At 54.6% G+C, this 22,882-nt stretch overlaps 1 protein-coding gene across 4 annotated transcripts in view; it reads right to left on the bottom strand.

Annotated features, from left to right (window-relative positions):
• Window positions 1–209: 209 nt before the first annotated feature.
• Window positions 210–22,882, bottom strand: part of UBTF (upstream binding transcription factor) — a 30,179-nt gene continuing 7,506 nt past the window's right edge. For 2 of the 4 annotated variants that reach the window (XM_077806372.1, XM_077806371.1), the window contains 19 exons: window positions 16,638–16,813; window positions 16,023–16,106; window positions 14,862–15,017; window positions 13,373–13,437; window positions 12,574–12,694; window positions 11,999–12,109; window positions 11,518–11,648; window positions 10,300–10,441; window positions 9,703–9,744; window positions 7,997–8,110; window positions 7,547–7,702; window positions 6,096–6,251; window positions 5,692–5,802; window positions 5,350–5,438; window positions 4,054–4,243; window positions 3,379–3,426; window positions 2,843–2,911; window positions 2,157–2,300; window positions 210–1,006 (listed from right to left, as the gene is read on the bottom strand). In XM_077806372.1, coding sequence (XP_077662498.1) covers window positions 893–1,006; window positions 2,157–2,300; window positions 2,843–2,911; window positions 3,379–3,426; window positions 4,054–4,243; window positions 5,350–5,438; window positions 5,692–5,802; window positions 6,096–6,251; window positions 7,547–7,702; window positions 7,997–8,110; window positions 9,703–9,744; window positions 10,300–10,441; window positions 11,518–11,648; window positions 11,999–12,109; window positions 12,574–12,694; window positions 13,373–13,437; window positions 14,862–15,017; window positions 16,023–16,106; window positions 16,638–16,813 — 2,219 coding nt within the window. In that variant the 3' untranslated portion in view covers window positions 210–892. The remainder of the gene's footprint in view (window positions 1,007–2,156; window positions 2,301–2,842; window positions 2,912–3,378; window positions 3,427–4,053; window positions 4,244–5,349; window positions 5,439–5,691; window positions 5,803–6,095; window positions 6,252–7,546; window positions 7,703–7,996; window positions 8,111–9,702; window positions 9,745–10,299; window positions 10,442–11,517; window positions 11,649–11,998; window positions 12,110–12,573; window positions 12,695–13,372; window positions 13,438–14,861; window positions 15,018–16,022; window positions 16,107–16,637; window positions 16,814–22,882) is intronic. The other 2 variants (XM_077806374.1, XM_077806373.1) reach the window with 2 other exon arrangements.

Genomic DNA, 22,882 nt, shown 5'->3' with positions numbered 1-22,882 from the left:
AAATTCAAATCTGGGATCCGCCTGCCACCGCCTTTGCCCAAATGCTGGTTGAATACGACGGATCAACCACGTTTCCTTCGGGTGATGCAATGATCAGCAACCAGTGGTATGCTCCGTATCAGCCCCCTAACTCCCCCACCCAGTGCCAGCCCTTCCCGCCCCCGAAACTGGGCAATGTCTTTTTAAACTCCCCCCACCCCACCCTGCCCCAAACACACACACACAAAAAATTCTCCCCCTGTCCCCAGAGGGAAATGCCGCGTGGTAAGTTCATTCCAGGAGCTCTTAAGTGCAGTGGGATTTTGCTCTCCAGGAGCTCTGGGTGCAGCTTCAGACTGTACAAGACCGTCCCCTCCTCCAGCTGGAGAGGCAAAGGGGGAGATCGTCCCGACGGCTGAGTCCTGAGCCACTCGACTCGCGTGCCGCCGGAACAACACTCTGCGCCTCTTGCCACATTTTTGTCGCTGTTTTGTTGCTGTTCTAAAAAGGATTTTTGTGGGGGTTTTGTATAAAGTCTGGAGGGGGTAGCTGGAAGTTGAAGGGGAAGGCGGGGGCAGCTGCGGGGGCTCTGAGGTGTAAAAATCCCCCTCCCTCTCCAAAAAACAAAAATAAAATAAAGGCTTGAACGCAAACTCTATGGGGAAAAACAACACAGAATATCCCCTTCTTCCCCCCCACAAAACAAAGCCTTTTATCAGCTGCCCCCCCCCACTCCATTAGTGTGAAATTCTTTAAGAGGGAGGGGGAAAAAAAATTAGCCACAGTGATTTTCCCATCCCCCTCCCTGCAACCATCAACCCAGATCTCCAGCCGGGATATTACTGGTCGGGGTGGGGGGGATGGGGGGGGGGGATTACTGAAAGTCCGGCAAGAAGGTGGCGCTGTGGGCATTTCAGTTGGAGTCCGAGTCGGAGGAATCGCCTGAGGAAGAGGAGGAGCTGCTGCTGCCCTCGGAGTCATTGTCATCTTCCTCTTCGTCGTCGTCCTCTTCGTCGTCGTCCTCATTCTGGGGCCAAAGGCAAGGAAAGGGTTAAGAGCCTGGGGGGGGGCTGGGGAATTGCAGGGTCTGCCTGTGCTGGGGACGCAGGTGCTGGGATGGTTCCGTCTGGTATCTTTGCTCAAAGTCCCACCCAAAAGAAGGCAACCCTAACAGTACAGCAGCCTTGGTCCATCGAGCCAGGGCTTGCATGCCAGCAGCCTTGCTCCGCTCAGCCTGCGGGAGCTGGTGGCAAAGCAGGAGGAGGGATGGCCGTTTGCGGCACTGGTCTGCTGTCCTGCCGTGGGTCACCCATTAGAAGCTGCTTTGAAGCCGCTGACTGAAGCCAGATCCACACAGACACCTGGCCCACGAAGTCGAAAGGATAAATAAGATTTCATGGCAAGCAGGCTGCCTGTTATTTGGAAGTGGGGACTGGAAAACCCAAGCTGAAAGAGTCAGTTTAGGTCTCTGAGCTGTCAAAGGGTGGGAGGGAGCGTGGTTAAGAATCGTGGACAGGGAGCACGGGCCCCTGGGGTCCAAACCCAGCCCTGGCACCATTGACCAGATTCTGACTTCACGGCCGCTGGTGTAAATCCAGAGTAACTCCATTGACTTGCTCTGTGTTTACACCGGTGGGACGGAAATCAGAATCAGACCAGCTCTCTTCAGCAGAAGACACAGTTAAGACATTGTAAATGGTATCTGGGGAGAGAACACCGCAGCCGTGCCCAGGGGCAAGTGTGGGTCGGGGTGGTGGAAGCAACAGCCACAGCCCTGGCCCTAGACTTGCCCCAAACTCTGCGTCCTTGGGGTGTAGCCCCCGGCACTGCAGATGCCAGCTCTGTTACACAATCAGGTCAAACCCCGAGGCCAGATCCCCAGCCGCTGTGAACTGGCGCACCTCTTCTGACCCCAGGGCAGCTACATCAAGGCACTGGCTGGGGAGTGAGCCCGCAGCGTTTAGGTCCCACGTTTATGAGCGACACCGTCTCTTGAAGACTCGTGGATTACTGGGCCCAGGGCTCTGGGATCCTTGGACCGACTGAGATTACTGCCCCCAGGGCTGGCTGGGTTAACAGAATCAGAAGGGCAAACTAGGGTGGCAGCGAGGGGTGGGGAGGGGTGGGGGGTCAGCGAGAGGCATGGCACAGACACAGCATCCCACCGCGTGCCTCACCTCATCCCCATCCTCGCTCTCCTCCTCGCTGCTCGACTCCGATGAGTCCCCGCCTTCCTCGGACGAGTCCCCGTTGTCGTCGTCGTCATCATCGTCATCCTCTTCCTCCTCGTCATCATCGTCGTCATCCTCCTCCTCGGACTCCTGGGGATCAGACGGGGCGTGGTGGGTGGATCTGGCTGGGCCTTGTGCCCCCCCCCCAGAATCCCCACGATGGCCAAGTCCCAGGCCAAGGAAAAGCAGGGCCTTCAGCTAATGGGTTAGGGCCCTCAGTGCAACAGACCCAGGGATTACCCAGTGCCTCATGGGATCTGTAGTTCAGATGCCACGTGTTACCATTCTCCACTCTGGGCCAGGCTCAGCTCCCCAGCTGGACTACATCTCCCATGATGGATGGCCTCCCTGTGCCGAGAGTACAATGGTGCATCATGGGAGATGTAGTCCTACCAGCGAGTAGGCGGCACCTGGACACCATTTCCCAGACAGCACCATGGTGGCATTTCTAAAAATGTTTTGGTTTTTTGCTCTTGTTCTCCAAGCAACCCTTGCACTGACCCCTCCTCACGGCCCGTTCCACCAGAGAGCTGCCCCTCCAGGTGGCAGGAACACACCAGGGAGTTGCGGGGCCCAGGGCGGAATCATGCTACTGGCCCAATATGGGGCGGACGGAGGACGAGGGCACTTACTGACTTGATCTGCATGGCGGGCTTCATTTTCGGGTTCGGCCCCCGGACCTTCCCCATGCTCTTGCGCTTCTGCGGAGGAGGGGGGGGAAGAGAAAGAGTCAACGGGGCAACTCTGGAGGCTCCTCAGTCCCTTCCAGGAGCTCAGAGGTTAAAGAGCCCATGACCATCACCACCATCCACAGAAAGGCCTTGAGTGGGGGACAGATGCTCAAAGCCACCTGGTTATTTCTATTCCCAGCTCTGCCACGGTCCTCCTGGTTGACCTTGACAAGTTGCTTCCCCTTCTGTGAACTCCATTTCCTCTCCCTCCCTTGGTTCCCCCGTGTCTATTTAGCCTGGAAGATCTGTGGGCCGGGAGTCTCTCTTACAAGGCATATAGACAGCACCTAGCACAACGAGGCTCCAAGCTGGGTTCAGGCCTCATGGCACTACTGGAACATAACCAATTAGGACTTTGTTCCTTCAGACGAAGGCTTTTTAAACGTCATCGAGGACGGCTCACACACCCCCTCTCCCCCGTCGCAAGGGATACTCACATTTGAGGTGTGCTCTTTGTAGGCAGCTCGCTCCTGCGGCGACAGGCTCTGCCGAGAAACGAGACTAAAGTAACCACCCAGAGGAAGGCGAGGGGGACAGAGCTACACGACTGCAGGGGCGTTCCCAGCTCCAGGAAGGGGAGTTGTGCCGGAGAGGGGGTGTGGGTGGAAAGCGAAGCCCGCTGTGCCGTCGGGAGTGCAACAACACCGCCCCTCTGTCCAGAGGGGCAATTTCCTTAGCCTCCTGTGCTTGGAAAGCACGACAGGGAGTTGGGGGAACAGAGTCACAGCTGGATCTGGAGCCGTGGCCACTCTGAAACCTCTCTCGGGCTCCCGTGCTGGGAGAGGGGAAACAACCTTGACCCCAGGGACAGCATCTGTCATAGCCACAGACACACGCCCTGTGGCATGAAAGTTGGGGGGGGGAACGGGGGTGGTCTGGGTGCTCCATGTACAGAGAGACACTAAATCAGGGACACTTGAACCCTCATTTCCCAGCAGCGAGGGGTGAAGAAAGCCCCAAGGCACTTGGGAACGGAGAAGGGGAAGGGTCAGTGGGGGACAACAGGGATGGGGTACCCCGAAAGCAGGAGGACTGGACAACCCAGGGAAGGGGGGTGGAGACGGGAAACCGTGCGTAGAGTCAGAGCAGTTCCACCCCCCCCAGCCGCTCACCTTGAGCCAGATTTCCAGGTGCATCTTGTACTGCTTCTGCTGCTCTTCGGCCATCTTCTTGTAATAGTCCTTCTGGCCCTGGGAGATGCGTTGCCAGCGGCTGCCGATCTCCACCATCCGCTCCTTCAGCGGCAGGTGGTTGAGCTCGCCGTTCGACAGCAGCTCCTGGGAGAACTTCTGGTAACCGTTCCTGGGGAGCGGGAGAGCAGGGTCAGAGAGCGGCCAGCCCCCCACCTGGCGGGGGCCGGTCCCCAGCACAGCCAGGAGCAGCCAGGCAGGAAAGCCAGAGTCAGGAACAGGACCACGCCCAGAGTTAGGAATGGAACCCAGAAGTCCTGCCCCTGATCCTTTTATTCTGATCACTGTACCCCACACTCGTCTCCCAGAGCCAGAAACAGAACCCAGGGATCCTGACCCCCTGTCCCTCTCCTCCGACCACCAGACCCCACTCCCCACCCAAGCCAGAAACAGAACCCAGGGATCCTGACCCCCTGTCCCTCTCCTCCGACCACCAGACCCCACTCCCAGCCCCGAGCCAGAAACAGAACCCAGGGATCCTGACCCCCTGTCCCTCTCCTCCGACCACCAGACCCCACTCCCAGCCCCGAGCCAGAAACAGAACCCAGGGATCCTGACCCCCTGTCCCTCTCCTCCGACCACCAGACCCCACTCCCCACCCAAGCCAAAAACAGAACCCAGGGATCCTGACCCCCTGTCCCTCTCCTCAGCCCCGAGCCAGAAACAGAACCCAGGGATCCTGACCACTGGACCCCACATTCCCCTCTCAGACCCAGGAACAGAACCCAAGAGTCCTGATCCCCCAATCGCTCCTCTCTGATCACTGGACCCCACAATCCTCTCCTAGAGCCAGGAACAGAACCCAAAGATCCTGAACCCTTGTCCCTCTTCTCCGACCACCAGGAATGGAACCCAGGAGTCCTTCCGCTCTAATCACCAGAATCTACCCACTCCCAAAGGTGGGAATAGGATCCAGGTGTCCCAACTCCTCTTCCTCTGCCCTAGCCATGAGCCCACACTCTCCCCCGAGATCCAGGAATAGAGCTCAGGACTCCCTGCCCTACCCTGCTCTAACTATTAGACAATACTTCCCAATCAGTTACCAGGCACTTGACTTTGCCCCACAGTGAGCTATGAGCCCCTGGCAGGGTCGAGCTTAGTCCCCTTCTAGCTGCCCGAGCCCCAGCTTTGCCCCCCTGGGCTGGTCTCTCATGCAGTGGCTGGACGACTGGCCTGTTGTTTGGAAGATGCCCCCCCTCCAGAGGGACCAATACTCACATGGGGGGTTTCTTCGGCTCTCCCTGGAATTTCATCTTCTTTGAGGAGTTTGCAGAGCACGGGGGGGCCCGCATCTCACTCAGTTCTCTCTGGAGGGGGGACAGAGACGGACGAGGTGAGGCCAATCACCGGCTCAGCATACGCCTCTCCCCCACCCCCAGCTCCAACCTCAGAGGTGAAAACTTTCAGGCAACAAAGTGGTGGGTGGATCCAGCCACTGGGGCGATCCCCTGCCCGAGATACAGAGACGCAGGCTATCAGAGGTGGAGTGACAGCCCCAGAGAACCCCACAGCCCTGCCCGCAGAACAGAGTCCCTGACCCCAGAGAGCGCGGGGACCCACCTCGAATCGCTTCTGATCCTCCGCCGCCTTCTTTATCCACATCAGCTTCTCCTTCTTCTCCATGTTGTTCCAAGTGGCCTCCATGGCCTTCAGCGCCTTACCCCGGTCGTTCTGCGGCACAGGGAGACCCGGCAACGCTCAGGTTACGCGTTGTGGCGAACGCACCGGACTCCGGGGTTCTACCCTCGACTGTGCCACCGAGCGTGGGCAAGTCATGTCCTCCCCCCCGACCTGGTGATATTTACCCCTCCCTCCCCCGGCGAGGGCAGGTGACTCAGGCAATGGATATGCCCCGAGACAGAGCCAGCAATCAGGGACTGTCCCCGTTCCGTCTCCAGCAGGGAGTGTGGAGGGTGGGTGGTCCTTGCCTCTTCTCTCTCTAACCCCCACCCCCAGCTCCTCACCTTGAAGCGAGCCAGGTAGTCTCCGATGACGCTCTGCTGCCAGATCTCCTCGGCCGTCTTGGGCGACTCGGGCAGCTTGGCACGCTCCTCCTTGTCCGAGCCGTGTTTCTTCTCCGACTGCGCCTTCATGGCTGCCTCCCGGGCCTTGTACTTGGCCTGAGCAGACACACAGAAGGGTGGAGTTTAAGGCCCAGGTCTCTCCAATGCAGTCCCCCGGCCCGGCTCCACTCGGCAAACGCCTGCCGTCCTAGCTATGAAATAACCTGGGTACGTGTGAGCTGGGCCCCCCTCATGTATTCCCATCCTCACCCCACCGAGATGAGAGGGGGAGCAGTGTCTGGGCTATTAGATCTGTGTGGGGCTCCCCGGGGGGGGCTGCACTCCAGCTCCATCAGTTCCCAGCGCTGTTCGGGCAGCAGAGAGATGGCACCTGCAGCAGCCTACTTGGAACTGGCAGTGGAGGGTGTTTTAAGCATGGGGGCCGGGGAGAAAGGGCGTCACACAGATCAATAGGTCATTGCCCCTTTTCTCCTCGCCCCATCGCTGTGCCAGGTGCCAGAACTCATGCCCCCAAGGCACATGTCCACACACCCTCTCCAGACAGTCTGCATAGAGCAGTGGTCCCCGAACTTTTTACCACCCCCCGGAGCTGGGGCCGAGAGCAGAGCCACGGCCCCAGGAGCGGGGGACAGACATGGGTAAGGGGGCCGAGGATGGGGCCGCAGCTGGGGCCCCGGGTGTGGCCTGGAAGCTGGGGTCAGCAGCAGAGGTGGGTGTTATCCCTCCCCCCAGCTCTGCCTCTGCCTCCCCCTCCCGCCAGAATGTTCCTCTACGCCCACCTAGGGGGCGCACCGCACAGTTTGGGGACCTCTGGCATAGAGAAAATCAAGCCCACCCTCAATAACTCCCCGACCCACACACACACCCACACCCAAAAACCTTCCAGCCAAAGCATAACTTCCGACACACTCACCCTCAGCCATGAGCTAAACCCCCTGGGGCCGGATGGACCACGACTCTCCCCCTCCCCCCGCCAGGCTTTTAAATCCAGGCTCAAGACCTCTCCGGGTTTAATCCCGGCAAGTTCTAAACTCTTTGAGCTGCTCGTTTAGTTCTGGGGTCTCATTCCATACAGCGGGTCCTGGGCTGCATGGACTCAAAGGCGCTCCCAAGAGATGCGAGGACCCCACTGCCGAGGAGGGGGGCAGCCGCCAGGACCCATTCGTTTGTGCCACACTCCGGCGCCAGCCACCGGAGCTTTGATTGTCCCGATGGAGAAAATCACGACAGCATACGGCCAGGCAGGGAGTGACCAGGGACTGAACTGCTGGCGCCCCCTAGAGGGGATGGACACTACCGGCATCCTCTGGGGCTCTCCAGAGAGGCAAATCAGCTAGAGGTGCCGTTTTGTAAAACAAGGGGTCTAACGAGCGTGTCATTGATTTAACAACCTTTTTCTTCTCTGAAAGGTCGTTCCACATCCGCGCCAGCAACCGGGTCAGTTCGCTCTCGGAAAGCTCGGGTCGCTCTTCCTGCAGCTGCTTTCGCTTCTCCTCCGAGAAGATAAACATAGCAGAAATGGGCCGTTTGGGTTTCTCAGAACCTGCCTGTTGAAGAGCACAAAGGGTCTTGGTGTGGGGTTGAGTTAAAAAATATATAAATATATAATATGGAAAAAAAAAAAAAAAAAAAAAAGGGCACAAAAAATCCCGCAGCAGCTTCCAATAGTAAAAAAAAAACCCGGAATTTCTTTATGTTCTTTATTTTATGGGTTTAATTTTTCCCTGCTGGCTCAGCAGCTACCATCCAGAAGTCTTGAAGCTGGTTTAGAAGTAACTGGCTCTGTCCCTCTACTCTCACGACACACACACGCACCCCCTGCGCCGAAGCCAGCCCCTCACCTTGCCAGTGTCTGGCGATGACTTTTTGGAAGCTGGGCTGGTGGCGCCTTTCTTGTTCGCTCCCAGCATCTTCTCTTCCCCCAGCACCCTCTGCTGTTCCTCCTCGGGCAGGCTCTGCATTGCAAGCAAAGGCGGGTGGGTCAGAGAGCGCCACAGAGGGGTGAGTGAGTTTTAAAAGGAGGAACAATCCAACGAAAAGGGACTGGAGTAACAACAACGCTGCTACTTTCATCTCACTAACGCCTTTGAAGATCTCAAACCACATGGGCCTCGGATTCTCCTGCTCCAGAATCTGCCTGCTAGAGAATCTCCATTAGCTGTATTGGGCCTATGACACAGTGCGGGATTTCCAGTCATATCCACTAGAGGGCAGTGGTGCACATAGGCACTAACCAATTCCTCACAGTAAAATCTATATGCCCATTTTAGAGCTGGGGAAACAGAGGTACAGAGAGGAAGTGACTTGTCCAAGGACACCCGGCGAATCTGTGGCACAGACACGAACAGATCCCAGGAGTCCTGACTCCCGGGCCTGTGATTTAGCCACTAGACAATGCTTCCCTTTTATGACTCCAGGGATAGAGGGGAAAAGGACCACCCCCACCTGAAATGTTTGGTGCTAAAGGTACTACTTTCCAAATGCATTGGCACCAGGTTTTAAACTAGCGCGTGTGCCCAGAGATTGGTTAAAACACCAGAAGACAAAATGGACCCATCCTGAGACAGCTAAGCACAGTGCTTCGGGGTGCTGGGCTCTCCCACAGCATGGACAGATACCAGCTCCAACCGGATCCAGTCCCTGTCCCACCTACTCAGACGAAGAGGGACCTTCTCTCCTCCCTCCTCCTTCCCTGGAGAGAAGAAACTTTATTCTGGGGGAAGCGGGTGGGGAAACAGACTTGTCGGGTTTTCCACCCTTGGTTTTTGCAAACAAAATCATCGCGCCCACCCAGACACAACACGGGGGCTAGCAGCTCCCAGATGTTTTGGAAAAAGTAGCTCCCGGGTCAAAACAAGGCCCTGCCCTGCCCGTCCCCCTGTCACCAGGTGAATGAAGGCCAAGTCCCCACATGCTGTGAAGATGGTGGAAGCATGGCGGGGGGGGAGGAAGGGGGAGGGGATCACACACACACCCCGCCGGATTCTCTGTCCGCTCACACCCATTTACATCGGAGCAGCTCCTCTGACTCCGCTAAAGCTCCTGCATGCAGGAGACGGAGCTTTCTCCGGAGCTGATCAGAGACCGGGGGATGAACGGCCATCTCTAGCAGCCTGGATAAATTCACCGGAACAAAACCCTACCAAAACAAACCCCCTGCTGCCCACACCATCCTCCCCCCGGGGAGAAGACGGGAGAGAGAATGAACCATTAATCAAGCTGCTTAATGCATGACTAGAAGGGGCTGGGATAAGACCCAATATAAAAAGGAACAGACTTCTGATTTACATCCGCCCCAGCGAACGGAGACAGCCGGAGCTAGACCTGGGAAATGCAGGGATACCACCATGCCTGCCTCTTTAGCCCGCGCGGCAGAGAAAGACAGGACCTGGCGCACACAAAGCGCTCCCCCCACCCCACCCCACCGGTGCAACACAATCAGGTGCCCACGCAAAACAAAACCGACGAGCCATGTAATGAAATGCCAAGGGAAGGCTGGCTGGGCCCCCCCCCCCACAGAATGAGCTGGGCCACCGGGCGCACCCACCTCCAGGAAGCGAAGGAGTTCGATTTCGTAATCTTTCTTTCTCTGGTGGAAAAAGCAGCAGGAGGAGAGAGAGAGAGAGACGGTTACTAAGAGACGTCACCTCCATCCCCACGCGCCAATCGAACACCCAGCAAAATCACAGGGGATCTGTGCCCTAGTGTCGGAGACAGCGCGGCTCGACTGCTGGCGAGAGAGACGATTCCCTGGCTCCGAGTCTCTGGCCCCGAGTCTCTGGCCCCGAGCTTGCCCACAGTCCGTGCTCGGGGCTTCTAATCCCATCTCCCCGCTGGAGGATCTCTAAGCACGTCACAGCCTCTAATCACCCCTTGCTTAATCGGAGGCTCAGAGAAGGCACGTGACTCGCCCGGCGTCGTGGGCAGAACCCAGGCGTCCGGCTTCTCTCCTGGTGCTTGTTTCTCCAGTCACACTCCATTCAAGAGGGCAGCGCCCACAGCGGGTGGGGCTCAAACCCAGATCGATGATTTAACGCGGCCACTCGAACTGCCAATACAGCCGTAGAAACCAGCCGTTTCTACCTGTTCTCCCCCCCTCCTCCAAACTCAGCTCCACCGAGGTGCGGGCCCCCGGCCTGTTCACCTGATCACACTTTTTGTGGTACGCGTCCTTCTCCTTCTGGGAAAGCAGCTTCCACTGCTGGCTGCACAGCACCATCCGCTCCGTGCTGGGGACGTCCTTCATGTTGGCCATCAGCTCCGCACAGTACAGAGAGTAGCTGTTCCTGCGAAGCGACAGTTGCCGTGGGGCGCTAGGAGTCGCCACTCCTTCCCCGCCCCCCGCCCCCCCCCTTTTTCAGATGAGGGTCCTGCCCACACACGGCCATTGACAATTCCCCAGTGGTGTTCCCTCTGGGGAACAACTTGGGGGGATTCCAGCCTGCTTCCTCAGGGTCACCTCCTGTCCCAGCCTCCCCGGCAACATTGCTGTGCGCTGGTCAACAGCTGCCGTGCTCAACTCCAGAGCAGGCCGCAGTTCAGTGATGCAGCAAAAGAGAAGGGAAGCAATTTCTGGGTATAATCTGGCCTCCAAAAACTGGAGCTTGTCAACCTATTTGGGACTGCTGGATGCTGCGAAGTGTCACTGAAGGCCAAATTACGGGCCCATGCCCAGGAGTCGCATGATTGCCCAGAACCCGAGGCTACGTCTACACTACAGGCCCTACACCCAGCTGTGCCATTATAGCGCAGACGCGTCCTACTTGATTTTCCGCCCACCGCAGTTAATCCACCTCCCCGACCAGCGGCAGCTAGGTTGACGGAAGAATTCTTTTGTACACCTAGCTGCATCTACGCCGGGGGTCAGGTCGACCTAACTAGGGCGCCCAGGGGTGAAATTTTTTCCACACCCCCGAGGGACAGTGAGGTCTATCTAAATGTTAAGTACAGAGCAAGGCTGAGCTCTCGTTTAAAAAAATAAAATAGAAAGTAAAACAGCCTGAATCTGCAGAGAGCCTGGAACGATAGCTCAGAGGAGCTCAATGGGGTGTTAACTCCACGACTCACCGCCCTGGAGCACCCTGCCAGTGCCCAACCAGCAGAGGACTCTGCAGGTAGCCTGATCGTCCCCCCCAAGCAGATATGCCCAGCTGCTGGAGTGAGGAAGGGCCCAGTGGGGCCAAGCCATGGAGGGTGGGGCCATGAGTACGAAGCTAGGAGGGTTGTGCCTACGGCCCAGATTGTCTTTTGCCGGTTCTGCTTTCCCTGGACCCACAAGGGGGAAAGAATAGAAAGCCTCAGATCTCCCCCTTCCCCAAGAAAAAGCAGCGTCAGCCCCACCCTCGAATTGCAAGGGACTTACGGAGGCGGCTTGGTGGGTCGCCCGTCGAACTTGTCCTTGAGCTGGCGTTCTGCCTTGGTGAGGGTGGAGCGCGTGACACCCTCCTCGAGGTTCATCTCTGGGTGCTTCTGGATGTAATCCCGCATGATCTCCTGCAGACGGCAAAGCAGCCGGCGGGTTAAGGGGGCCGAGCCGACGCCCGCCAGCACAGGGAGGGGAGGAGGAGAGAAGCCAGTCACCTCCCTACGCCTCGCCCACCTGTCCTCCCTTTCGAGAGGCGATGGATCCCAAGCTCTACAGTGGAAGGCTCTGAGCTACCTGGGCTGTGGGCTAGCCCCACAATGAGTGGAAGGAGGGGGGCCTACATCCCTCAACAACAACCCCTCAGGCTGATTACAGAGAGGGGCTGGCCGGCTCCCGGAACGCCCCTCGGCTGGTGGCCGGGAGGTAGCGCCCGTCGGGCCGGGGAGAAAATGGAGGGGAACTGGTGACTGTTCCCTACCTCGTACTCCTTTCGCTGTTCCAGGGCCTTATGAATCCATTTCAGCCTCTTTTTGTCGGAGAGTTGAGACCACTGCTTGCCCAGCGCGTCCTTCACCTCCTTCGTGGTGGCCTGAAAACCCAAAGCCAGAGGTGAGGGCACAGGGGGGGAAATGCGGGCCCCGCCCGCCCTCTCTCCCGCCTGGGATGGCAGGGCAGCGAGCTGAGCTCGCGGGGACGTGGGAGGGGAGTCGCCTTTGCGCTGGGGATCTCACTGCTCTGGGTTGTGCAACGGGGCTTGGCACCTCTCTGGGAAACACAGCGATCCTGGGCTTGCTCACTGCACCATCCTGCCCCTATGCGCTGCGTCCCTTCCCTGGCCGGAGTGAAATAAGTGCTCTGCCCCTCTCTCTCAGGCACCGGGTCTGCTCCCAGACACACGGCACCCCTTCCTTACCTCTGTCCGGACAGCACAGGACTTCTGCTTGGTGCCTCTTCCTTCAGGCCCCCTCCCATCCCTGGCTTCTCTCCCCCTCCTCCATGGTGTAAAGACACACACACACACACAGAGACACCACATCTCTACGAGGAACTCACATCTGGGCGCACTTTCAGGTAGATTTTCTTTTCGTGATTGTACCACAGCTGCTGGGGGGTCTTGGGTTTCTCAGGGACGTCCGACTTCTTAGCGTTCTGAATAAGATCTGGGTGGTCTTCCCTGCACGCAGCGGGGACAAGAAGAGGGGGGGGCGAGCGTCAGAGGCAGCGAAAGGAAGAGACAGACTCTGATCAACCGGGTCCCACCCTGGAACATCTCGGCCCAGAACCTAAGAGGGCCACACCGAGGCCTAGAACCTCAAAAAGGTATTTAGGCTCCTAACGTCCATTGATTTTAATGAAAGTCAGCAGCCTAAATGCCTTTGAGGATCATGGCCCTAGTGGCTTAGGAAAAGGCTCAAGAAGAGAGTCAGGGGATCACAGGAATTGGAGCTAGAAGAGATCGAGTCCATGCTGAAGTGGGGGGCCAAAGCAGGATCCCTTTAATGTATTTAAGGACCTCATCAACTGGGCCCCCATCATTCTCTTGATGGGAGATAGACCCACAGGTGGTTCCCCAATGTCTGCACTCTAGGGCTGCTTTGTCAGAGAAAGAGCCTTCTACTGACCCGCCTGCCCCAGCCCGGGTCCCCAGGACTCCCAGCTTGAGCGCCAAGGAAACCATTCCGATTCAGCCTTCCTTTCCTTTTGTTAACCCCCTGTTTTGTGCTGTTCCTCCTCGTTGTCCCCCCCCACAAAGGGCTCCTCCCTCTGTGGGTGTTACCGGAAATGCTCATCATCCCCGATTAGTTGGGACGAACACAGCTAGAGATCGCCTCGGGGCCGGTCGGTGTCTTACCTGAATCTTGCCAGGTTCCGCTCAAACTCCTGCTTCTCCCGCTGGAAGTCCTGGATGTATTTCATCTGGGAGGGACAAAGGAGAGGGGGCGTTAACAGGGGCGGGGAGTCAGCGGAGTCCTCTGTACAGCTGCCCAGCAAAGGAAGGGGAGTCCCGTGTGCTGGGAGGCTGGTGCCCAGTCATCTCAGCCAGCCCTGCAAATGAAGTGTTTGACCCCTGCAAAGTGCTGAGCACCATGGCTTCTACAGGGGTCCATAGGAGTTCAGGGCTCGCAGGACCTGCAGGATCGGATCCAGAAACGGCAGCTAGGGGTTGAGATTTTCCAAGCTGCCTAAGGGGGGTTAGATGCACAAATCCCATTCATCCTATGGGGCACCGAACGCCCTGGGAAGCGACAGGAAGATCCCAACCTGGCCACTGTCTACAGCAAAACAGACCGCGGCCTGGTTTCAGGCCACAAGGCCCTGGCACCAGGTAGTCGGAGGGGACGTTTATAGCTGTCCCACGTCACGTCGATACGCAGTTTAGCGCCGAGGCGTCTGCGGGGACAGGTTAGGGCTTGAACATAAAGCGAACGGCGCATGCAGCTGTCACCCCAATGGAACGTCTGACCCAGCCGGGTGGGTGACCGCTGGGGTTGGGGCGGCCGCTGGGTCATGGATTGAGCCAGGGCTGACCTCTTGGGTGGAGCCAACATTTCACGTAAAGATCTTAAACTGTCACAGCAACAGGTCAGTTCCTAACCTCTTCCGACTGCAGGGCAAACCTTCCCCGGGGGACCTAGAGCAGGGCAGTGTCACTGAGTCCCCAGAGGGGCAGCCTGGACCCAGAGCTCTGGCTGAGGAGTGCCGGGCGCACATTTATCCCTGAAGCCTAATGAGGATCAATTAACGTTGTAACCGTTTTACTGCCGACTATTTCAGTGGAAAAATTAGGGGGTGGAGCTTGGATACCACCCATCTCCTCACCATACACCCTCCCCCCAGCACTGCACAGATCCCAAATTCTAGGAAATACCGAGTGCTTGGGGGGAAAGGAAGGGAATCTTAAGAGCACAAAAGGTTTAAACACATAATACCACCTAGCTCTTTTTATAGTACTGTTCGTTCAACGATCTCAAAGCGCTTTACAAAGGAGGTCAGTGTCATTATCCCCATTGTACAGACGGGGGAAACCGAGGCACAGAGCAGTGACGTGACTTGCCCAACGTGATCCAGCAGGCCAGCAGCTGAGCCAGGAATAGAACCCACGGCTCCCGTGTCTCAACCCAGTATTCGATCCAGCAGGTCACACTACCTCCCTGAACATGCCCTGTCCTAAGGACTTGTGGCCCACCTGAACCCTAATCCTGCGTGGGCAGACTCCAGAGCCTGTCCAGGCCCCCTCCCTGCCCCAAAACTGACTACAGGGGGATCTGGCTGCATGGATCACAGGATCAGCTCCTAAGAGAGAGAAGCTCCCAAATCCCACATTCTGTAGCTTCACGTACCTTTTTCTTTTCGGGGAGCTCCTTGTATTTCTTGGACAGGATTTTGGTCAGATCCAGGTTGCTCATTTCAGGGTGCAGCTTGGCATATTTGGCTCGCTTCTCCATGAAGAAGCGGAAGTAGGGTGTCAGGGGCTTCTTGGGGAAATCGGGGTGTTTCTGAGGGAGAGAGGACAATTAAAAAAATACATCCCTATGCACACCATGTGCCTGTAAGGGGACGGATGGCCCAATGGTTCGGGCACCAGCTTGGGACTTGGGAGACCCGGTTCAGTTCCTGGCTCTGCCACAAACCCCTTTTGAGACCTTGGGCAAGTCACTTAGTCTGTCTGTGCTTCGGTTCCCCATCTGTGACGAGGGAGAGGGGAGAATAGCACTGCCCTGCCTCACGGGGGTTGTGAGGATGCACACACAGCAGGCTGTGAGGTGCTCCGTGCTATGGTAATGGGACCCATACGAGTACCTAAGACAGATAAATAACAATCCTTCAGATTTATCAAGGCCACAAGGAGCTCCCCTAGGCTCTCCAAAACCATTTACACACACTAATTAGGCCTCACGGCCCCTCTCGTGAGGTGGGTACTATTGTCATTTTAAGATGGGGAAAAGGAAACTAAGGCACAAAATGGGGAAGTGATTTGACGCACGCTGAGAGTCAATTAGAACCCGGGAGTCTTGACTCCCATTTTGTGTTGTAGCCACTAGACCACATTGCCTCCCAGAGCCAATTCGCAGCCCTCTGCTCTAAACTTAGACACAGGTTATCAACAACACACCCATGCCTGTTGTACGTAGTTCACATGGTCACCATATGTGGCTATTGCCCAGAGCTTTCCACCTCCAACGGGCTTTATAAACTTTAGCTAACTAATCCTCCACGCCCTGGGAAGCACGTCAGTGTTATCTGTCAGAATGAAGCAAAATTTTCCCCACAGAGTTAGCCCTGGAATGGCCCAGTAGATCAGCTAGTCTATTTCCCTGCCAGAGAATATCACATATGGGAGACTTGATATGTGATGCATTTTACTGGACTCCAGTACAGAAGACAACTCCCGCTCCTCCAAACGATGGTTAAGGCAATTCTGCTGCCCCCTGCTGAGATCCCCCAGCCTGGACAGGGTGGAAGACGAGACCCCATTTGTTGGCCCCGTCCTGATTACCTACCTTGAGCTTTTTGCCCTTGTAAGGATTCTTTACATGTTCCTCAGCATCCATGATCAGTTCTGTCAGCGTTCGGAATTTCCTCACCTACAAGAATAAGCAGGGATCAGTTCCGACGACAGATCAAACAGCGCCACGGTGATAATAGATCGACAGATCACAAGCCGTGGGGGGCGGGGGGGGGAGGTCGCAACGTTGCGATTTGTACAGCGCCGAATGCTTTGATGCTAAACCCTACAACCCTCGACACTTCAATAATAATGCTGTGGCTCATGGTTTGAGCCCTCCCGCAAGCATCCCTGGGAGACAGGTCAGTGTCATCCCCCCTCTGCAGAGGGGCATAGGGCAAAGAGTGGGGGAAGGGACTTGCCCACAACAAGCCACTGGCTGAACCAGAGCTGGGGGAGAAAGTTAACACAAATGATTGAAAAACCCAAGTCTTGAGGCCGGGTAATCAGACTTTGGTTGTTTAGGTGGGTGAGGAAGGGGACTCGGGATTCCTGGCTCCCACGCCCCTGTTCAGTCCACTCACTCCCCTGTGCTACACAAAGCCCTGACCCTATAGCATGAGCTTCAGGAGAGAGTCCACGGTCGTCACGTCAAACGCGTGGAGGTTACCTCGGTGGAGATCTCCATCCACTTCATCTTGCACATCTCGCCAGAGAAGTCCTTGAAGGCCACTTTGTCCCAATCCAGATGGGACTCGGTGGTTTTGAATTTGCTGCCGTCGTTGGAGGGCAGGTTGCCTTTCATGCTCTCCAGCAGGGTCAGCATGTCCTCCTGGGACCAACAGTCTGAGCAAGGAAGAAAACAAATGATAGAAACTGTATCGCAGCCAGCTGGCCCTCCCTGAGGCTGGAGGACACACAGCTCTGCATGGAAGCTTTTTACTGAGCTCCAGCCCTTTAACCCAACACAGCCACAAGCAGGATAGCACCCCAGCACCCAGACTTGACCAGCTGCTGCTTGCAACCAGCCTCCCCTTTAGAACAGCAGCCCAGCATGCAGAGACTACAGATCCCAGCAGGCAATTCTCCACTGTAATGCAGACAGACTGGACTGGGTGATTAGGGTGATCACCAGCGATATTTCCATCCTCTTCTAAAGGCCAAAACTTCCCAGCTCAGGCCAAAATTTCACTCGGCATGAGCCAGAGGGGTTTTTTTTGGTTTTAAAGCCACAGCAGACAAGCTGGTAGCTATTGCTATGCAAGGGCTGAGGGCTGTTTCTTTGACGCAATAAGGCAAGACTTTACCTGATGGCCTCTTGCAAGAATGTTCTCTTTCTAAGGGATGTTTTTAGCTCTCTCTGCACAGCAGGCTGGCAAACCTGGGAAGCCTCCCCCAAATTAAAAAGGGAGGCCTAGGGGCACTGGAAAGCCATGGCTACAGCACTTCCAGAGGCTCGGAAGAGCTCAGTTTATGCCATACTAGAGCTTAGCAGAGGTCCACAGTCGTGGTCCCCCAGTGCAGGGAGCCCCTATGGCTGGAGCAGAGCCAGCTGCACAGGAGGACGGGGTGCAGGGGCAGTTCTAGAGGAGCATCGGGACCATGGCACTCTCACAACCCGGCTACTCTGCACCCTGCAAAGCTCCACGGGACACCAGTTAGAGCAACCGGAACCTGCCCTTGCAGCCTTCTGAATAGGGGAGGCACAAACTGGCTCCCCTCTGCCCCTTGGACAGAGATAAATTCCACTCCCCCGCTAAGACTGTCTAAGGGCCAGCCCCGTTGCTCTGTGTTACTGCACTGCCAGGCAGATGCTCAGCAGCAGCCGGCTGGCGTAGGGGGGCAATCACCAAACCTGCATGCTGCCCGCTGGAAGAAGCAGGAAGCTCCCAGGGAGGGAGGCGAAGGGGGCAGCTGAGAGGCCGGGCAGAATGCACAGCTAGGAGCTTGGAAGGTTTGTTTCTAATGCTCCCACAGCACCTCGGCTGACAGAAGTCAGAGCCAAAGGGGAAAAAGACCCATGTAATGCGGGTCCCTGGGGAATGGCTCTGGGGCACCGAGATCCCACTACTTACGGGTTTTCTTCCTGACATTCAGCCCACGTTTTCCTTTGCTCAGTTTTATCCCACCCCCCCGCCCTTGAACCAACCCAAGCAATTCCCCCATCCCCTCCCCAGGCCCTGAAAAGAGGCCTGCAAATACTGACTTGAAAAATCTAAGCATTATAGAGTGATCCCAGCTGAGCGCCCCAGAGAGCAGGGGGTGAGGGAGACATCAACGCTCAGGGGCTACAATGCACAGCCTCAGCAGATGAAGAGCTGCTCTGCGTGCGGTGGGGAGCAGACCTCCAACACCCCCCCCCCCCACAATATAACAGGGGCCTCGCTTATCCACATCTGCAGAGAGCAGTGTGTTGCAGGCTAACCCGTGCGCTCTGAAGCCACTGCTTTAAGAGTGGCCGTTTCCATTCTAACTCCCGCTTTCGTGAGCGCTGGCCCTTGACGCGGGTAAATGGACTGCATAACCCACATGCGATTCACAAGAAGGCAGGTTTGGATTCAGAGCTCAAAGTGAGGACGTACATGAATGAAAACTGGGAGAGAGTGCACCCTGGAGAAGCAGACAGTTAAACGTCATTCTCTTCCTTGGTTGTTTCTCTCAGCAATCAACACACGCACAGAACTACTGGGTTATGCGGGAGATCTGACCACATGATCAGAAATGGTCCCCTTGAATCTATGGAGAGATCTCTGAAGCTGGCTGAAGAGATCTCTGAGCCATTAGCAATTGTCTTTGAGACCTCATGAAGGACAGGAGAGATCCTAGAGGGCAAATATAGCACCTAGCTATAAAAAGGGGAATAAGGACAACTCAGGGAATTACAGACCAGTCAGCTTAATTTTGGTACCCAAAAGATAATGGAGCAAATAATCAAACAATCAGTTTGTAAACACCTAGAAGATAACAAGGCGGTAAGTAAGAGTCAACATGGATTTGTCAAGAACAAATCATGTCAAACCAACCTAATACCCTTCTTTGACAGGGTAACAGTCCTTGAGGCTGGGGGGGGGGGGGGGGGGGGAGAAAGCGGTAGACCTGATACAACTTAACTTTAGTAAGGCTTCTGATACTGTCTCACACAACCTTCTCATGAGCAAACTAAGGAAATACAGCCTGTACGAACCATCTCTAAGGGGGTGCACAATCGGTTGGGAAAACTGTACTCAGAGAGTAATCATCAATGATTCACAGTCAAACTGGAAGGGAATATCAAGTAGGGTCCCACAAGGATCTGTCCTGGGTCCGTACTATTCAATATCTTCATAAATCATGTGGATAATGGCATAGAGAGCACACTTATAAACTTAATGGACAATACTAAGTTAGGAGGAGTTACAAGCACTTCGGAGGACAGGATTAGAATTCAAAATTATCTTGACAAGCTGGAGAAATAATCTGAAATAAACAGGAAGAAATTCAATAAGGACAAATGCAAAGTACTTCAAGTGGGAAGGAATAATCACTGGCACAGATACAAAATGGGAAATGACTTCCTAGGAAGGAGTACGGCAGGACAGGATCGGGGGGGGGGGGGGGTTATAGGGGATCACAAACTAAATGAGAGTCAACAGTGTTATACTGTGGCAAAAAAAGCAAACATTCTCAGATGTATTAGCAGGAGTGTTGTAAGCAAGACACAAGATAATTCTTCCACTCTGTTAAGGCCTCAGCTGGGATATTGTGTCCACTTCTGGGCATCGTACTTTGGGAAAGATGTGGACGAATTGGAGAAAATCCAGAGGCAACAAAAATGACAGAAGGTCTAGAAAACAGGACCTATGAGGAAAGGCTGAAAAAACAGGGTTTGTTTACTCTGGAAAAGGGAAGACAGAGAGGGGGCACAATAAAAATCTTTAAGTGCGCAAAAGGTTGCTATAAAGAGGAGGGTGATAAATTGTTCTTCTTAACCACTGAGGACAGGACAAGCAGCAATGGGCTTAAATTGCAGCAAGGGAGATTTATAAGTTAGGAAGTTTTTCCTAAGGTCTAATTGTCAGGGTGGTTAAGCACTGGAACAAATTACCTAGGGAGGTTGCAGAATCTCTGTCATTGGAGGTTTTTAAGAACAAGTTAGACAAGCCCCCGCCAGGGATGGTCCAGATCAGCCGTTCTCAACTAGGGGTCCGAGGCCCCCCGGGGGGCTGTGAGCAGGTTTTAGGGGGGGCCACCCAGGAGGGCCAGCATTAGACTCATTGGGGCCCAGGGCAGAAAGCCAAGGCCCTGCTTGTCCCAAGCCCCACCACCTGGGGCTGAAGCTGAAGCCTGAGCAACTTAGCTTTGTGGGGCCCTCTGTGGTGTGGGGGCCCCAGCCAATTGCCCTGCTTGCTGCCCCCTAACGCCGGCCCTGGCTTTTATAGGCAGAAAACCAGTTGCTGTGGCCTAGGGGGGCCGTGGAGTTTTTATAGGGAAGAAAACGTTAATTAAATATCTATCTCTACAGTAAAGTTAAACAGACTAAATGCAACAAGTAAACGGAAGTTTCTGGGACATCACAGCTACTGGAAATCTTATGGAAGTCCCACTTTGTCCACAAAGTTGCATTCCTGGGCATGCCCAGCAAATCCTGGAGGAGTCTGGATTTTCACAAAGGGTGCAAGTAAAGATATGAAAACAAGCACACGGGTTTTTGGTATTTCTCTGCCAAGTCTTCTATGTTGTTTCTATATTCTAAGATTTGTACTTCAGGTCTGACTCAAAGCCTGTGGGGAAGCTGCCTACTGATTTCAGTGAAAGCTTGATCAGACCCTCAATTCAAAACCACCTTCCACTATGCAGCTCACCTTTCGAAGGCTTTTGATTTTAAGTGAAGGGTTGCAGAATTTTTACCCTCAACATGGGATAAAACTGAGGTTTGCAAAGCCCTGTATGGGATAAGGACACCTAATTCCCATGAACATTAAAGGGAATTAAAAGTTCAGATCTCCTGAGATTTTCAGAGCTGGCCATCCTAAACATTGGCTGTTCACAATCTGATCTCGTCAGCATTTGAAAAATTAACAGCTGTGAACTTTGCCTACCATTTTAATCAATTACACGTTAAAATATATTGGTTAGACTCCATATTCCAGATCAAGGTAACATTTACATTCATATACTGCTTTCAATCTTCACCCATCAGCGTCAATAGTTTTACGCAAAGAGCCAACCACGGTCCTTAATATCACACAGCAGACGTTAACAGGACAATAGTGAGGCCTAAGCCGACCTCACATGTACCTCTTGCATCTGGCTTCCGGGGTGCACCGTAATGGATTTCCCTGCTCCATTCTTGGGAACGGCCAGTTGATGGAAACTACAGAAATCCTGCGCTCCTCTCAACCACCCAACACCAGTCTTTGTGTAAATGCACGCAATTCCACTGAAATCAATGCACCTGATTCTACTAGGGCATTGAAATAAACTTACCTGATTATACCAGGGCATATTTGGTTCAGAAAGCAGGATCTTTGTACGTCCCCAAGTCCCTGCACGCCCCTTAGATTTGTTGCTGCAGAATCTCCCCTCAAAGCATTCCCCAGTTAGCCTCCATTCACCTCCATTTTGGTGGCAGACTGACGGGGAGAAGGGTTGTGTGTGTGTATGTGATTTTAAGGTCGGCTAAATTCTGTGTCTGTCCAACCTTGACAATTTCCCTTTCACAGCCGCACTACACCTGTTATAGTTAATCAAATGAGCTACCCGACAGACCCGCATGGCTCATTAATATGCATTTTGTGTTGTTATGTCATCAGATCCACCACCCCAGAGCAAACTGGGCCTTATATCAGATGCTTCGACGGAATGCAGCGGCCAACTAAGCAATGATGTACATGGGCTGCCGTGGATGGGTGGGTGTGTGTGTTTTGCAGGGAGAATTTCTGCAGCTCCCTACATGTGATGATCCACACCCTGAAGCATGGGATCTGATCTTCCATGACTCTATCTTCTGGGCTCTGATTTGGCAGCCTTCTAGTCCCCAGGATTCACAGGGAGCCTTGGGTATTTGTGCAAGGAATGGATGGGAGTCGGCTCTTTCATCATTCGTGGTGGGAGTGGGTCCAGTATTGGTCTTTATGTTTTTCCAAGAGCTTTTTAAAGCGCTTCAAGGCAGCCATTTTCAGGGCAAAATTAACACAGGGAGCCTGATTCTGACCGTATCAATGAGAATTATTATTATTTATTTGCGGTATCGTAGCGCCCAGGAGCGCTAGTCCTGGCCCAGGCTCACACTGTGCTAAGGGCTATCCAAACACACCTTTTTCTACTCAGATTTGTACGTGTGTGGGGCTAAAACCACTTTTTTTTTAAAAAAAAAAAACACCCCAAACTGAAAATTGGATTACCTAGGAACTGGGGGACTCTACGTGGAGACTTGAGTCAATCCAGCCCCAATGTGAACAGCTGCAACTCCAGCAAAGTCAATGAAGCTGCACTCGATCATGTCAGGTATGGATCGGATCCCGTATGTTTTGTTCGAACGTTACAATCATGACACCCAATCAATCAAAGTTGGCCTCGATTTTGAATTTCCTGACTGGCATCCATAAACTAGTCAGCCACGCCCCTTTCTACATCCACAACTGCACGGAGTGGGGCTGGAGCATCAGCCTTAACTCTGTCGGTTTTAGTGGCCCCTTTAAAGGTTAAATAATTGTATTGAGCGGCCCCAGGAAAGGACTAGCAGAAAGCATGGTCTGAAGGTCAACTCCATGTATGGATTCTGGATTTGCTCTAACTGCTAGGTACATTTTATTACATCACAATGAAGGCACCTTTCTAATTTTTAAACGCTGTTAGAAAGACTCATACAAGTACTTACCTACACACACACACGTAAGTAGTCTCATTGGGATTACTCATAGGCTTAGATCTTTG

Source organism: Eretmochelys imbricata, chromosome 27, assembly GCF_965152235.1.
Source record: "Eretmochelys imbricata isolate rEreImb1 chromosome 27, rEreImb1.hap1, whole genome shotgun sequence".
Lineage (NCBI taxonomy): Eukaryota > Metazoa > Chordata > Testudines > Cheloniidae > Eretmochelys > Eretmochelys imbricata.
Note: the sequence above shows the minus strand (reverse complement) of the source record. Positions and strands in the feature narration are given on the sequence as shown.